Here is a 16,882-nt window from a genome sequence, read left to right as displayed (position 1 = left end):
GAAACAGTGGAAGATGACCAGGCTTCCTGGTCCTGGTGTGTAGTACCAGGGCAGGAACTGCTGGCCTGATCCAAGTGTTGGAGTTGGCACTTGTGAATGCCTCCAGGATCTGTGCTCATTCACCAGTACAGCTGAGTTCTGAGCCATGGTTGCTAATGGAAAAAGGCATTCCTAGGGATACCTCCAGACGTTGGGGTCATATAAGCATCATCTGAATTAGCAGGTTCCATTGAGGCAATCAGTTTAAGTAAAGCCAAGGAGCACATCTTTTCTTACCCTTCCTTCAGAGCACACCAAGCACAAATTTGAGTACTAAAGAAACAAGTTCCTTTGTGTGTTTTCTCTGTTTTACTATTGTACTAGAAAGAGTTTAAATGTCTGCTGAGGCTAGCATCTGTCTCTTATCATGTATAACTTTTCTTGATTATTTCTAGAGTGGCAGACTAAACATGCAGTTCTGACACAATGCAGCATCACATTTTCATTTCTGGTTTGATCAAAAGCCTGCACCAGCTGAAATAAGTCTCTAAAAAAGACTGTATTTATGACCTCGATCCAAGCTAACAGGAGGGCTTGGATTATTGGTGACTAAAAGGAAAACAAGCTATTAGAGGTTTCTCCCAATATCCTGATGCTCTAACAACAGGGTAAGGGCTTTTGATACCAATCACTATTATTCCCAATCTTTGTACTGGTTCCTGATTCCCTTAGTCTTAAAAGAGGCCTATCAAGTGTATTTGGACACTCATGGATCATTTTGCCTCTTTTAGGAGAGCTGTAAAAACCCAATCCCATTCAGAAGTCATCATTAAAAGTCTCAAAGGAAAAAAATGCCAGTTTCCTAAATACCAGCATGGTCTATGTCACTTCCTGTCCTCAGCAATGGGGAGTGATTTTCTGCTCTGCTAAATTGCCATTACTTTCCTGTCTTTGGAGCTGTGTTCAGACTTTATAAGCTGCGGGTTCTTATAAGATGAAAACTGTTATGTAATTACAAAATTGGCGTTGTTAGCGCATTAGTCCTGATTAAAACAAGGCTGCTAACAAATTCCCCTAGTCCCAACAGACAAGCATGCAGGAAATAAATCCCCACAAGTGCTTGTTTGAAGAGGCAGCAGTAAATGTCTCCACAAACAGCAGACAGAACTCATTATAGGAATCCTCCTCCTCTGGCTGCTTCTTTGAATGGAGGACATTCTATTTTCAGGTGCTGGCAATGTCTTTTTCATGGCACAGGAAAGGCACATCCAACCCGTTTCTATTGCAAGAGGTCATCACAAGCCAGGGACTTTCCATAAGCCTTGCTTATGAGCTCATGAGTGTAGAAGTGTCATTTCCCAACCATCCACAGAAGAAATGATATCTTCTGACTTCCCATACACCTAACAGGATACAATTTTCTCCTTATCTCCTAGAGCAGCAAACATCTCCTGTCTTGGCGTAGCTAATCTGGTCAGCCTCCTCCCATTCCTCTCTGCCTGCTTTATGCAAACGGCTGTGGTGCAGGCCTGAGCTATTTCTGTATTTGGAAACAACATTCTCATTCCTGCTAATGTGCCTCTTTCAGCACTGTTCTTGCAAGGACAAGCTAGCACACACAATGTAAATAAGAACATTTTTCAAGTGAATGCAATCTAGTAGTCCAGATCCTATTTTCAGAGGCAAATGAACCTCAAGGATCCTCATACAAAGACATCTAAAGTCTACATCTAGAGAAGTATTTCCATTTTTAAGAGGAAATAGGACACATAAGTACAAGTTAGTCACTAAATCCCATAATACAGTTGCTCAACCATAAGTATCGATAGCGTTTGAGGTATAGCATCATCATAGAATCACAGGATGGTTTGGATTAGAATGGACCTTAAAGATCATCTAATTCCAACCCTCTGACATGGGCAGGAACACCTTCTACTAGACCAAGTTTTCGAAGCTCCATCCAGCATGGCTTTGAACACTTCCAGGGATGGGGCAGCCATAGCTTTTCTCGGCAACCCGTTCTAGAATTTCTTCCTAAGATTTAACCTAAGCCTACTGTCTTTCATTTTAAAGACATTCTCCCTTGTCCTGTCACTACCTGCCTTTGTCAGAAGGCCCTTTCCATTTTTCTTGTAGGCTCACTTCAGGTATTGGAAGGCTGCAATTAGGTCACACCAAAGCTGTCTCTTTTCCAGGTTGAACAGTCCCAATCCTATGAGTCTTTCTTCATAGGACAAGGGCTCCATCCCTCTAATCATCCTGGTGGCCCTCCCCTGGACTTGCTTCAACAAGCCAGTGTCCTTCCTGTGCCTGCAACCCCAGAGCTGAATGCAGTATTCCAGGTGGGGTCTTACAAGAGTGGAGGGGCAGAATCCCCTCCCTCGCCCTGCTGGCCATGCTGCTTTGGATGCAGCCCAGGACAGCACTGGTTTTCTGGGCTGCAGGAGCACATTGCTGGGTCGTGTCCAGCCTCATCCAGCAGCACCCCCAAGTCCTTCTCGTCAGGGCTGCTCTCCATCTGTTCACCCCCCAGCCTGTACTGATACTGCGAGTTGTCTTGACCCAGGTGCAGCACCTTGTACTTGGTCTTGTTAAACCTCATGAGATTCCCATGGGGCCACTTATTGAGCTTGTGCAGGTATCTTGTATTATCTAAGATCACCACACAGAACTATGGATATGACACGTGCCTTAAGATCTGTATCCATCTGGACTGGTATGGGAAACCAGGTAGGCTGTCGTCATATATCTCAACAGCAGGAGAACATAGGTTCAGCCAAGTTAGTTGCTCCTTGAATGTCTTTGGACCTTAGCTCCATTAAAATTTTTACTCATATTCTCTTCAGCAGTTGGAACATCTTCAGTAGTAAAGGCAGGCCAGGAAATGCACTGTCATGTAGCATCTAGATTGTTCTGAAGTTGTTGACCCTCACACTCTGGTTACCCAGAAATCTAGTGATTATAAAATAGGGCCACAACAGCAAAGGAAAAAAAAGATTGCTGTGAAATAAGTTATGCAGTTATGCTGTTTAGACTTCAAAAAGACATACCAGATGAATCAGCCACTTGTGGCTTGGGAAAGAAAGGAGAAAGTCCATTGCATCACTGGGTAGCCAGGGGTTTGGAGGATTGTTGGCAAGTAGTGCGAGTACATGCTACAGGCTATGTTCCAGAAAAAAAATGTGTCACTTTTCTTGAAAATGAGAATGATCTGCTCATTTGCATAATATGGCATGACTGTATTGTTGACAGAGCTATAGCAAGGGAGTTTAGAGCCTGGGGCATGCTCCTCTTCCTGGTTTCTTTGCTCAGCATGGTTTCTTTTTGTCATGCTGTTGTTGTCCAGGTCACATCACGAGGAAAGTGTGACAGACTTTTTGTCTAAGAGGACTAAAAATGCCTCTGGGAAGGGTGTGGACAGGTGGGAAGGAGAGCAACACAGTATGGTGGCACTTAACCCTCAAGTTTTGTCCCTGTACCTCGTGGGGTACAAAGGTATTGGGGGCACTGGTACTGCTGCACCAGTGCTAATAGTGCTCCAGAAGCCAGGAAAGCACCAAGAGGTCAGACAAGGCTGTGAGGGGTGTGAAAGAACACTGTGGCACGTTACAGCAGTGGCTTGTGGTCTTTTATTACAGCTCTTCAGCTTATTACAGTGTAGTGGGGAGGATTTGTGGTCCGTGGTGACAGGCACAGTAGAAGCAGCGGGACCCTTCCAGAGAGGGGCCTATTACGTCAGTGCCTGAAATCCCGACAGGAGCAGTTCCATGACTCCTCTTGCTCCTTTTGCTCTCCCACAGTAAACTTCTTCATGGGAGTGATGAAAGAAATGCAGTCATCACAAATGTCTGATGCCAGATTCTTATCCCTCTGGGATTTCCATGAGGCCTACCCTGTAACACCTCCCCCCTACACCCCCCAATCAAAGTGAGGCAGTTTGCATAATCAGATTTTATGTCTTTCCATGGTGTTTTGGCATTTCAGCACCCAAGTCCCCCGTAATAATTACAGCTGATTATAATAGGTGGGACTAAGTGACAATGCTTAAAGCAGATGAAACCTGTCACCTGTGGTAGTTAATCCATGTCAGCCATGATTTTCTAAGTAACTGTCTCACGGTGTTCTTGAGTACCAAGGCGTCCCAAGTCATGGCCAATGCTTCCTCCCTGTAATCCATAAAATGCAGCTGTAGATCTAGTGGAAATACCACATCTGATGAGATTATGAAAAGGCTTCTCTGAAATACCCTGGCTCGTGTACTTATAGATGTATTCAGATATGGATTGCATAAATATAGACACAGGAATTTCTTTGACCTGGGGCTATAAAATATATTAACAAGAACTCAGCACCTTGAATCTGATTAGACATATAATTATACTGTTATCCAAACTAATTTCATGTCTGCATTTAATTTGAACTACTGCACTTCTCAAAATTATAGCAAGTCTCTAGATTTTCCTCAACATAGGAATTTGCTATTATTAGAAGCAGCAAACGGTCTCCTGTGTACCAGAAAACTCACAGTGCCTGCAGATCAATTCTTCCAGTACAATTGTCTGTACAAAGCTTTGGTTCCGACATAAAAGCTATTTTAACACCAAATAATTACTTTATTTTAATATATATTGCAAGTATTTTACATTTCTAATACAATAGTTGTAATATACAATATAAGTATTAATGAGATTCTAATACTTCTCTGATAGTATATATAGTCTCTTCATGAGCAAAACACTCTATTGGAAAACGTTTCATTATCTCCTGTCTAAAAATACTTATCGTGTTTTTTTGTTTTTTGTTTTTGTTTTTTTTTTTTTTAAATTTGAACAGTTTTATTGAATCTATTAGAAGAAATAAACGTCAGTAAGGTTAGTGCATCACAGTAAGAATACCGTGACCCACCGGGAAAGTTCACCCGCAGGCAAAATAAAGCAAAGACAGGCGGTACGAGGGCAGGAAGGGCGCGGGCGGGAGCCCGAGGGCACGGCCGGAGGGGACGGAGAAGGGAACCCGCGGCTGCGGGAGCCGCCCCCGCCCCGCGCCCCGCCTGGCGCGGAACCGCGGCGCCCCCGCGCGGGCGGCACCGGCACTGCGGCACAGCCCGGCGAGCGCAGAGACGCGCGCAGCGTCAAGTGCTGCACGCCTCAACCCGGGAGAACTTCCCAACAAGAACACTCCTCGTAAAGGAAAGTGGAATTCCAGGAGAATATTTTTTTTCCAAGTCACGTTATTGCCTCGTTTACTTCTTCGCTGAGTTTCAGTTTTAATAATGGCCTTGCCATCTTCTTCAAAGGCAAAGTAGGTCACAGAAATATAGAATGGTTTGGGTTGGAAGAGGCCTTAAAGGTCATCTAGTTCCAGCACCCCTGCCATGGCCAGGAACACCTTCTACAAGAGCAGGTTGCTCAAAGCCCCATACAAACTGGCCATGAACATTTCCAAGGATGGGGCATCCGCAGCTTCTCTGGGCAACTCGTTTCAGTGGCTCATCACCATCACAATAAAGAGTTTCCTCCTAACACCTAATCTAAATCTCTTCTCTTTTAGTTTAAAACCTCTGCCCCTTGTCCTATCTGTCCATATAAAGAATGTTCTTCATCTTTTTTATAAGCTCTCTTTAAGTACTGAAAGGCCATCTCTTATTCAGAGATGAACTTGTAAACATAATGGCCCATGTAATTTTTGCACTTTTCATTCACAGATAGCCAAATGCCCAAATTTCCAATGAATTTCCACAATATCTGGTGCCCCGTTCAATGTGCTGCTGGGAAGTGGGTTTCATGAAGTAGAAGAAAGAAGAAAAAGTATTCAGGAACAAATCTCTGGGAAAAAGAGAGAAGGGATATGAACAGAGAGGGTGATGTGCTCAAGAATGGAGCTTCAGCTATATCCCAATGCTAGCAGACGACTGCTGGTAGAATCTTCTCTTGGGTCTAAACTGAAACAAGGACTGACTGGGAATAACATTACACTGTCATATAAAAATTCCCATTTTTAAATATAGTAGTGAAAGGAACTAAAGAATCAGCAAAGATGACCCTTCTATGTTATATCTCTTTATCACAACAGCACAGGTCTAGAGGGCAGATCTTTTCCCAAATGGCAAGAGAATGGAGGTGGTAGCATTAAACCTTGTACAAAACTGCACAGAGGACTCCAAATTAGCTATCCTCAGAGTAGAAGAGAATTAGGACTCAGTTTTAAGTATATTCCAGAGATCAGTTTTCCTTGTCATTTGTAAAGACACCACTCTGATTAAAACAGAAACAGTAAAGCCATGCCTAGATAAGCCTCTAGCTAGACAAAGATATCTTATTCTTAGTATATCCACACACATATAAATACATACATCCTGCTCCATGGCTGAATGGGAAACCATTACATGTCATTCCAACATACTTAAAGAACTGTGCCTGGGAAGTCACAGCTGAATGATTTTGGCTAATCACCAAGTGAGTAATGTCAAACACTGAACGTCTGGACAGTTTCCATTCAAATAACATTTCATCTTGGGCCAACAGTATTTACAAACCACTGGAATGAAATCCCATACTGTCATTTATCCATTAGTAAGAGACAGGATTACAGCTGGGTAAGATGCAGCCTTACTTCTGCATGGAGCTCTCCCAGTGGTGATAGCTCTTGCTGAGCCTCCCATGCCAGTTCTGCAGGTCTCCCCTGCTCACCTCTGTGCATCTCAGATGGCATTGACAAATTCAGAGAGGGATTCTGCAGGTTTGTGGGTGTATATTCAGGTAATCTCTGACTGGTTCCCTGAAATTTAAGGTGCCATTTTACATTTAAAGTTTTACTCTTTCAGAAACAACAAATGATAAAGGCAGATGCTGGTCACTACTTGACTTAATGTGTGTATCTAAACCTTCCCTTGCTCTCCGATCCCAGGCAGTGGTGGTAAAGAATGGAGAAGCTGTAAAACACTCCCATAGAGCTACGCAACAAGAAGATATAGCATATTCTCACATCTTGGTCTTGATCCTTGCTTTCTGCATACTCTTCACCTCCTCTGAATCTCTCTTCCTTTGTCTGACCTGCACCTCCTTGGATGGTTATCTGTTCTCAGAACAAAGCCACTTCCCCTGCACCTACCACCTCACTGTGACATACTCCCATGGAGCTCAGTGAGGCATCAAAGATCCCCATCTTTGATTTTGAGGCAGAAATGGGCAAAATTCCTTGCATTCAGCACCCTCAACAACAAGAGCTATTGCCAGGTTTGTGTAACTCCCCCTTCACTGGTGTAGGAAAGCCTGGATTCTCTCTGTTAAAATTTAAAACCAAAAAATATTCTTTCTGTAACAAAGAAGGATAGATTACTTTCACTAGTATCACTACTGGGATATCATGAAAGATATTTTTTTCAATACTTGTCCAGAAATTTCTCCACATAAGAAGGCATATGAGTTAGTATGACATTCTATCAGGAAAGCCTCCAGAGAGGTTGCCTTTGAAGATATCATTGGGATTCTTCTAACCACAGGTGAATTTCAGCTGCATAGCTCAGTAGTTTCACATAGACAAAAAATCTAATCTGTTTTAGGCTTGTGTGTACTTACAAGTTCAAGTTAATGTCATTCCTGCACTGATTTGTAAAGCAAAGAGAAGAAATAGAATCACAGAATCACAGAAGTGTTTTGGTTGGAAGGGATCTTTGAGGATCATCTCTGCCATGGGTAATGATATCTTTCAGTAGATCAGGTTGCTCAGAGCCCCATCCAGCCTGACCCTGAACACTTCCAGTGATGAGGTATTCACAGCTTCTATGAGCAACCAGTTCCAGTGCCACACCACACTCAGCATAAAGAATTTCTTCCTTATGTGTGAGCAAAAATGCACTCCATTACATCATCTCCACAGCCAATCCACAAAGTTTTAATGTTCTTAAGGGGACAGGATGCTTTATTGGAGAGGTCTGCAGCAGCAGCAAAATCCTCAACATCTTACCTTATTTAAAGCAATAAAGTACTTGAATACTTAATTTTGTTACAATTGTCTAAAGTTTGACTTGAGACACCACATTTTAGTCTGAAGACCACCACATTCCTGTGCTGGAGCAGACACTTTGCCATGGGATTCATGTTGCTATATCAAGAATGCCCTGGGATGCAGGTGTGGTGATTGGACGTTTCCAGACACTGATACTGGTGTCCAGCTCCTAATGGGAGGTGCTAATCTGTCGCAGTGACCGCTCTCTTCAGCCCGACTGGCACTCGCGGTGTGCGGCAGGAGTGGGGAGCAGCCGAAGGCTCGAGGCTTTAAATAAGCTGCTCCTCTGGAGTTCAGCTCTGCCCAGGGGAGCTGAAGCTCCAGGTGGTGTGGCTGTCAGCAGCCCCGATGAGGGAGAGGATAAAAGCTTGCGGGGAGGCTTGCCTTTGGATACAGCTCCAGGTTTACTGCCCGAAGGGAGTCCAAGGAGTGCAAGCACAAACCAGATCTGTTCAACAACTTGTAAAGGGAGGCATTACAACGGGGATGGCCTGACAGGGGACCAATAGGGGTCTTTGGGGGAGGGATATGGACAGGGATAGACATTCACGCAGATCAATAGTCTTAAGGGGTGGAGGGAAAGAGATCACATGCCCCAATGGGGCATTGAGGTTTCAGGGATTTCCAGAGGGGAGGTATCAGAAGGGGCAGGATCTCAGTGGATTGATGAGGACCATTATAAGGATAATCAGGGAGGGCTTAGTTGATGGACACCGAACTTTTGGGAATAATGGGAGGAGTCTGGGTGATTGATGGAGAACCGACTGGAACAAGGGGAGGAGAACAACCATATAGGGAACACTGGGGAAGCAGCTGGAGTTCAGGGTGTACCAACTGGGAATGGGGGCAAGGGACTAACCAAGTTAAACATATAACCACATTACCAACTAATCCAAGGCTGGTTTCACAGGTTATGGCAAAGTGAGGGACTCAGAAATTGCAATAGCCTGAGCAAATCTTCTAATGCTCCATCATTTTTTTTTTCAGGGAAAAAAAATAGGGAGGAGAAAAGAAAAAAGTCCAACAAAGATGAAAGCAAGGAGACAAGACAGGAAAGCAAAGGGCGAGCAGCCCGAAGACAAAACCGAGAACAGAGGGAAAACAACAACAAAACGCAGCCGAAGAAAAGGAAAGCCCCAAACAAAGAACAGGACCTGGCACCCGTTGACACTGCACATTAATGGCCCTCCCTGATTGTTTAAGTCTTATGATGCTGCTATCTCTACCAGATCGCCCTGACAGGTGTTCCAACCATTCAGGCCGCAAATGGACAATGCTACCAGTTATTATTAAACTTTAAACAACATTCCAAATACTTCCTATATTCTCCAAGCAACCATAGTTTATTAAAGAGATTGACATGAGCCAAGGAAATAGAAATCTAAAGATGGGATACTTTAAAACTGTTATATTATATGCTTCCATGCATCTGTAAAAGGCAATTAAGAAATTTTGTATATATTAATTATAGGGTATAAAATATAGCAATATAATAATGAATGACATTCAGATGAACAATGTTCTTTTTCTTTGTAAAATATTTTTCAAGTTATTGTTTAAGTATGAGGCAAGAGATATGTCTAAATCAAAGACGAAAATCGTATCCCTTCATATACTGTACATAATTAAGAGAAGGAGGAAAACATTTCTGAAGAGCCAGGAGGAGCCCAATGTTTTACAACCTCTGGTGGAGCAGGATGGGGTTGCCCTGTGTTTTCCCAGTCCATGCTCCGGACATGGGCGAGATACATCAGGAGAAAGCCAGCAGGGCTTCAGCTGCTGAGGGATAAGAAGAAGAAGCATCTGCAACTTTGAAGACTGAATCCCTGAGGAAGAAGGCAACTAGGCTGAGCTTGAATAATGCTCTTATCTGTGGACAACACAATGTTTTCTGGTCTAAACAGTGGTACCGTGTGTGCTGTTTTATGCTTTTTATACCTCTGTGTAACTTAAGTCTACATTTCAAATCTTCTGGTGAATGACAAATCGTATTTGTAGGAGACAACATTGAATTAATAAAAACCAGAAAAATAGATCATCTAAGTATGTGTTTTTCACAGTGATGGTGTCACTTTTTCTACTGGGGAAGGGAATAATTTCATAGCTTCACAGACAGAAGAGGACACAACTTACACCCACACTGTGAATCTAGCAAAAGGGTATCCACAACAATAAATCTATAGAAGTACAGAAATTACAAACTTCTGTCCAATTTTACTTCCTATTCTGGTTCTTCTCTCTGACTCAACAGAGGGGAAAATCTCCACTGCTCAGAGGACAAACCAAATCCAGTGGTAATGTTCTGGGTATGTTAGAGGTTAGAATGGCGCATCAGTGAAACACGGGTTATGCTACACACTGACTTGCTGCTCAGAAATGGACCTACCCTTTACAGAAACATTTTGAGGAACCAACACACCTCATGGTATGTGTTCTGTTGCCATGTTTTGCCCAATGACAGCTGTCCTGGGGGTAGCAGCCTACCCACTGCGTGGACTAGAACACGTGGCAGGAGTCAGTTCCCCTCCCTGTTCACTATTTCTGTTTTTCACAGTGATTTTGACCTTAAAAAAGACACACTGAAGCCTGTCTCAGGCTGACGACACCTGAGTGACAGGCCTCAGTGACTTTCCAAAGAATATCCTAATCATCCAGACAGCAACGTAGGATGGTCTCCTACAGTTTGCTTTGTAAGAGCTTTGTCTCTAATGATATCTATAGATGCAGTAGTCTAACCACATGATGTTTAAGGATCCCACAGTTTGCTTCCAATCTTCATGAGAATTAATTAAAACTTTCTGTAAACAGTCCCTGATTTTATGCATTTATTTTATTTTTTCTGCTGAGAAGACCAACAGGCTGAATTTTACAGAGATGAGCATCATACACATGTAACACTCCTCATACGCAATGGAGTCTGAATGGGTGAACAAGCAAAGCAGTGTGTGCTGAGTGCCTGTGAGGGCCACCGAGCAGTGGGAGACTGGAGCAGGGGTCACTATTTGTGAGCTCCCAGCTCCATCTCATAACTTGTCTACACCCTCCTCCAGAGTGGTCTGGTCTCAGTCTCCCACTACTGATCCAAGCAGCAGCAGTCAAATTCCTCCACCAACATCTCCCCACCTTGTTGGCAGCAGCAGCTGAGGAGGAGCTGGTCTTAGTGTAGTGGAGGGTGCAGAACCTGTGTGCAGCACTGAGGCTCTGGGTGATGCTGAAGGGATGTAGAGAGAGGAAAGGAGAAATCCTCATGCTGTCAGACTCAGAAGCTGGCACCAAAAGATGAGGTACAAGTAGCAGTTCTGGGCTGAGAGGTGTTGGCATCACAACAGAAAGGGGAACCCAGTGCTTGAAACTCTCTCCTGCAGCTGCAGTCACTCATCTGTCTGCAATGCTGGTGGGCAGACAGGGATGTTCAGCTGCTCAGGAAGAATTTAGTGTTCAATTTACTTTCTCCAAGGATAGGTTTTGGCCACATGTAGCATCCCTACTTGGATGCAGCAAACTAGGTCAGCAGCTGGATGACATGAATAGTTGAACTCAGGGAAGATTTGTCTGCAACTCTTAAAACTAACCAGTAGGACTGTGTCTTTTCCCTGCCTTGACTAAATATAGGAGCTAAATGACAAGGAGGTTTGGTATGGAAGAATGGCTTTTGATAGAAGCACAAACAAAATCTATAAAAATGAACAAGAGTGTTCAGAGAGGAATTTTAAAAAAAAAGGAAAAAGCAAAACTAGATGCTATACTCAGAACGTCCCTGATCTCAGTTATTCTCTACTACAATACTTGGAGGAGTCAAAGGAATGCCATTTATCTGGCAAAGATAAACAGAAGACTGGAAAAACAGTATCAAGTAGTTCAAGAGCTACAGACTGAGGGAAAGAAAGAGGGAGAAAGGAAGAGAAGATAATTTAGGATACAAATGTGAGCTCTCTTATGCAGCCAAAAAACATTTATTACAAATTCCCTGCTTACACAAGAGGCAGTGACAAGTCTGTCTCACCAAGAGCAGGATTGCAATACTGTCACTTTCAGCAAGGAATTAAAATCTAAACAGAATGTGGCCCAACAGTAATAATGTATGGCACTGGTACCTGAAAAAACATGTTACCTCTTTCCTGGAAATGAACAAGGAAGTTGCTGTCTCCCATGTTGCTTCTTCCCATACAGAAAAATGCTTGATAATATTGCCTATAGCCATGGTGAAGCACTAAAAAGTACATCCAACTCACCTGGGCAACTAAAATTTTCTGAAGTCCTGGCACAGAATGTAGACTACCCTGCTGGTAGTCTATGGGGACTCCCAAGAAACTGAAGGAGAATATGGACCTTTGTAGGCCAAGTGTATTCCAATGGCATCTTTTGCCCACACAGTAATAAATGTATAAAATCAGGAGTCAATGATCTTGCATGCTAGTGAGAGCTAGTCAGAACTCATAGGACCTTACTGGAGAAGATCTGATTAAGTAGTAGGAGTAGTTGTGACTAAATCTGTGTGAAACTTCTTCCCTGACAATTGTTTCCCAGTTAAAAAATACCTCAAAATCTTAAGAGTCAATTTTAAGTGATTCCCAGAGGATTATGAACAGCTTTTCTTAAAATGGGACCTAAATTGAATGGACACGAATTATAAGCCAAATTCATAGTGTGCTCATTATTAAAGAATATATCTGAAATAAATTCCAAGTATTATTTAAGGCCAATAGATAAAACACAAATTGAGTGCTATTTCTGAAAGGCTGTTCAAGGAATTGTCATCAGTAACAAAGAGACAGAAAAATGCAAACAACTGTTATGTCCCAGGCTCCAGACCTGTCTGACCAAGCTGTAGCTTGTTCTCTCAACTGCAGATCTGAATAAGGGAATCCAGTGTTAAAGAGTTTAAGTGCTGAACTGCTGAAGCCTTCACTGAGTTTGTCCCAGCAGCTTTATTCTGAGCTACCACAGCAGAGTTGTCAGGCTGACCAATGCACTAAATAAGTGACAGGTTTTGCTGTACCCTTTAGCAAAGTGGCAGCAGAAGAACCCATCAGAAGAATGGGACCATCATCATCACCAGTCATCCCCCACAATGAAGGTCTTGTGTCTCTACCAACAGCCTCTGGGTACTTGTGGTTGATGTGCTGACGGGACAGCAGCACATGAATACTGTTATTAATTCAGAAGAATTCCTCTATAGCCCTCATGAGTAACTATAATTATTTTTTGTTTCTGTGGTTTTAGGCTCTGAAACTCATTGAAGGCTTAACTTTCTGATGCAGCATGAATTTACGATGACACTTGTACTTAATTGCTATGCATTGTTATTTGCAGAGACAGCACTGGGTTTAGTTCGCATGGTTCACATGAAGTTGCACAAATTCAAACAAAAACCTCTGCATAGGATGACATAACAGCTGATCATGGGAGCTACTCTTCAAAGTGACATTCTGCAAGCATCAGCTGCAGCTTCAGTCTTTCCTAAGTCCATCAGCAAGGGCTTGGTCACATTTTCAGGCTCAGATCTGCTACTTCACTGCTGCTATTTAGCACAAAGCTTACTCATTAAAGACCTTGCACTCTTACAAGCACGCACACTCTGTAGTTACACATCCTCAAATAATTTTCCCATGTGGCCTCTTGTTAATGGGGGGTTAGATTTTTCCTAGTATTTTGCAATAATTTGGCATAATTTAAAGAGAAGTTAAGTCAGCATGTTTGTTCACGATTTTAATAACCCATCTTCCCCTTACATCTTCCTCTCCTAACTTAGCTGTGATACTCCTAGTGGGTTTAGGCCTGCCTTTTCAGATCTGAAATGCTAATTGCATTTAAAAAGCAAGAGTACCCATTGATTGGTTTGACACAGACATTTCTGTGTTTTCCTGAATTCTTGTTGATAGTGTTCTATACAGCGTTTCAGAGTACTAACAATGTCCATATAAAATAAAGTGAAATCAAACAGTCTTACTAGCAGACTCACCTGTAATCATGGAACCTCAGCCTGGCAAAAAGAGGGTAGGGGAAGCAGTCTCTCTTGGATAAAATTGGCAGCACAACTTCTTCTGTCGTCACTACTGTGGAGGCAGAACAAATTCTGCAGGTAGCACAAAAATATGAGGCAATATAGCAAGGACAGGAGAGAAAAAAGTTGTCAGCTGGTCTGCCACCTTTAAAAGGGTGATGTGAACAAAATTAAACTAGTAACAGCAACCACGTTTTCTTGTATAGAGGGGATAAAGCACTAGGATAAATGATCCCAGAATTAAACCAATGGGATTCAATTAATTTAGTTCTTGATGTGCATATAGAGGGAAACCAGAGATGAGACAAATTAATGCCAAAAAGGGCTGGCTGGCTGCAGATAAGCAAAAAGCTGAAAAACATGCTGTCACTATTATTTAATTGATGCATGAAGTAATCTCTACTCACTTATAATCTATCCCAGTACACCTGTGTCTAAACAGATTATTAAAGTTCTACATATGTTCACACAGAGATTATCCAGGTGGAGCCAGTACAGCAACCAACACCATGCCCTAGTAAAACTCTGGTGTTTTCCCAGAGCATGATATTAAGGAACTGCAAATGGCTCAATCCTTACTATATCATCCATGTACTGTTCAAATACCTAGCAGTTCATAAAGGAAGCTGCCATGAAAAAGGAAAATGTGGATAATATTTCTTATGGCAATCAGCATAATCTGCTCAGGGCTGTGTTCCTTTTTTAAAAGAAATTATGTATTGGTTTAGTCTGCTGTCACAGTTGAACAATGATAGAAACTGAAAAAACATCTTACAGCAAAAGCACAATTACAAATGGTAAAGGAGGTTATTTTTCACAGTGATGTTTCGTTCATAAAAGAAACCTTCAGTGAGTAAATTACAACAGAATCTCTCCTATAGCTACTCTAATAATTCTGTTCTCTGGAAACAGGATTTACAGTTTCAGACAGCAGGAGGGGACTAAAAATGGGTGAACTATGTCCACAAGACACTGATGGATAACAGCATATCCCTGCTAGTTATTGGAAAAGTAATGTCCAAAATAATAAATTCATGGCCATCCTTTTATCAACCCTTTCCTCCCACTGTTACCCCTAAACTAGCTGATAAAAAAGCATCTGGTTTTGCAAGCCAGAGACCAAATAATGAGCAAGGAGGTATCAGTCTCTTTTTAAACCAGGACATTTCTTGAACAGTGGCTGAAGAGCACAATTCTGTCATGTTTGGTGATGATGTCTCCCATGTCAGATGCTTATGTCCTGCTGTCACTCTATTCAGTAATAATATCTGAGATATTACTGCTCTTCTAGTGTGTCGCTTCCATTAAAGAGTGACTTTGACCATTCACAGAGTGTGATTAACTTCTATTTTTTCCAGATTCTACTTACTTCTTCCTAAAACACTTTTCTACCCACCAGCCCCTGCCTTCTGTTGCATAGAAGTGCCTCATGTAGGATAACTAACCCAGTTCTGCTGAGAACAAGATTGTGTGATTTGGATGTTTCATGTGCTTGTGTGTGTGACTGGAGTCAGGGATGGAAGGACTGGTGGAGACTGCATTTTGGATCAAACCCCTCTAAAAGAGGGAGGATATTAGATGAGCCAAAATTATAGTTTAAAACACCTTGAAAGCCTGTGGGAGATCACTCACACATTTAAGTCTCTTGTAGTCATCTTTGAAATGAATCCCAAGGGTAGAGCCTGACCTCGTGGGCTACAGATTTGGCCCATTTCTACACCTTTGCAATATATTGTGCTATTTCTGTATTATTCTCCTCTCTACAGATACTCTGCTCACTTCCTAATGGGATTTGTAATAAATGAACAGTCTTCTTGAATGTTAATGAAGTTGTTTACATTATAGTTAATGAATAGTGAGGGCTGAGCCACCTGCTACTCTCCATCCTGACAAATCCTCTTTGGAGTACCTTTTGGTGATAGCTTCCCAGATAATCTTGTGCAAGAGCACATATTCTACTCCTTATGAATCCTTTTACCTTGTTGGCATTATCTGAGCTCCAGTAGTGCATCAAATGATGTAATTAGCATCTCTCATCTGTGGTTTCTTTTCACAGCCTGTTTCCTACAACCTTACATTTGCTGTGCCAAATGATTTACTGAAGTCTAGACATATTGTGCTTGCTGCTTGGAGGGAAAGAAAAAGAAAAACAAGTATTCTCATGGCAGTAGAAATCTTGCTTGAGATATCAAATTTTTGTTTTGGTTTGTTTTCCTTTTTTATACAAGAGAGAAATGTCAACACAAGACAATTTCTTAAGCACATACACCAAGAGACTTACATTTTCAAAATTAATCCCAGGGGAAAGAAAAGAATGATAATTAAAAGTAAGTATTTGAAAGTCAGCTGGGCACCTTAAGCTGAAATTCTGGTGCACCATTAGGGGGCCATCTCAATATAAGATCTTAAGAATGAAGCTTTTAGAAAGACTTAGAAGTTTTATTCAGCCGAGACAGACTTGTTCAGGGATAAGTAAGAATTCTTTGCAATTTTCTCATGGGTCCTGCAGGATCCTAGGAGCAGTTTCATACATTAGGAAATGCAGGTCCACTGCACTTTAGTGTCTGTCAGTGGGTGGTTAAAAAGCACAATGTGCACATTGTACCTGGGCTGTAATTAAAGAGGTATCAGCTATTTTTCAATATAGAAAGCTTTGTCTTCTGACTACAAGAATAAATAATCCATCACTCAGGAATGCTGGATAGTCATAATTTCAGGCCCATAAATCATACTTAGCATGTTTTGTAACCAGTTTTACTGAAAAATTACTTCATAAAAATCATAGTAGCAGCACCATGCATTGTTATTATTTATTGCTACAAGGGAGAGCTGCAGAATCATCCTCCTCATCCTTTAGCCATCTCCCCCTGTGGGAGAGCAGTAACTGCCATG

At 42.1% G+C, this 16,882-nt stretch overlaps 1 protein-coding gene across 1 annotated transcript in view; it reads left to right on the top strand.

Moving 5' to 3' along the window:
- RSPO3 (R-spondin 3) overlaps positions 1-10,029 on the top strand; it is a 61,943-nt gene extending 51,914 nt beyond the window's left edge. The window contains exon 6 of the mRNA XM_039569923.1: positions 8,974-10,029. Coding sequence (XP_039425857.1) covers positions 8,974-9,167 — 194 coding nt within the window. The 3' untranslated portion in view covers positions 9,168-10,029. The remainder of the gene's footprint in view (positions 1-8,973) is intronic.
- The last annotated feature ends 6,853 nt before the right edge of the window (positions 10,030-16,882 follow it).

The sequence above is a fragment of the Corvus cornix genome, chromosome 3, assembly GCF_000738735.6.
Source record: "Corvus cornix cornix isolate S_Up_H32 chromosome 3, ASM73873v5, whole genome shotgun sequence".
NCBI lineage: Eukaryota > Metazoa > Chordata > Aves > Passeriformes > Corvidae > Corvus > Corvus cornix.
This window is presented reverse-complemented; position numbering and strand designations above follow the sequence as displayed.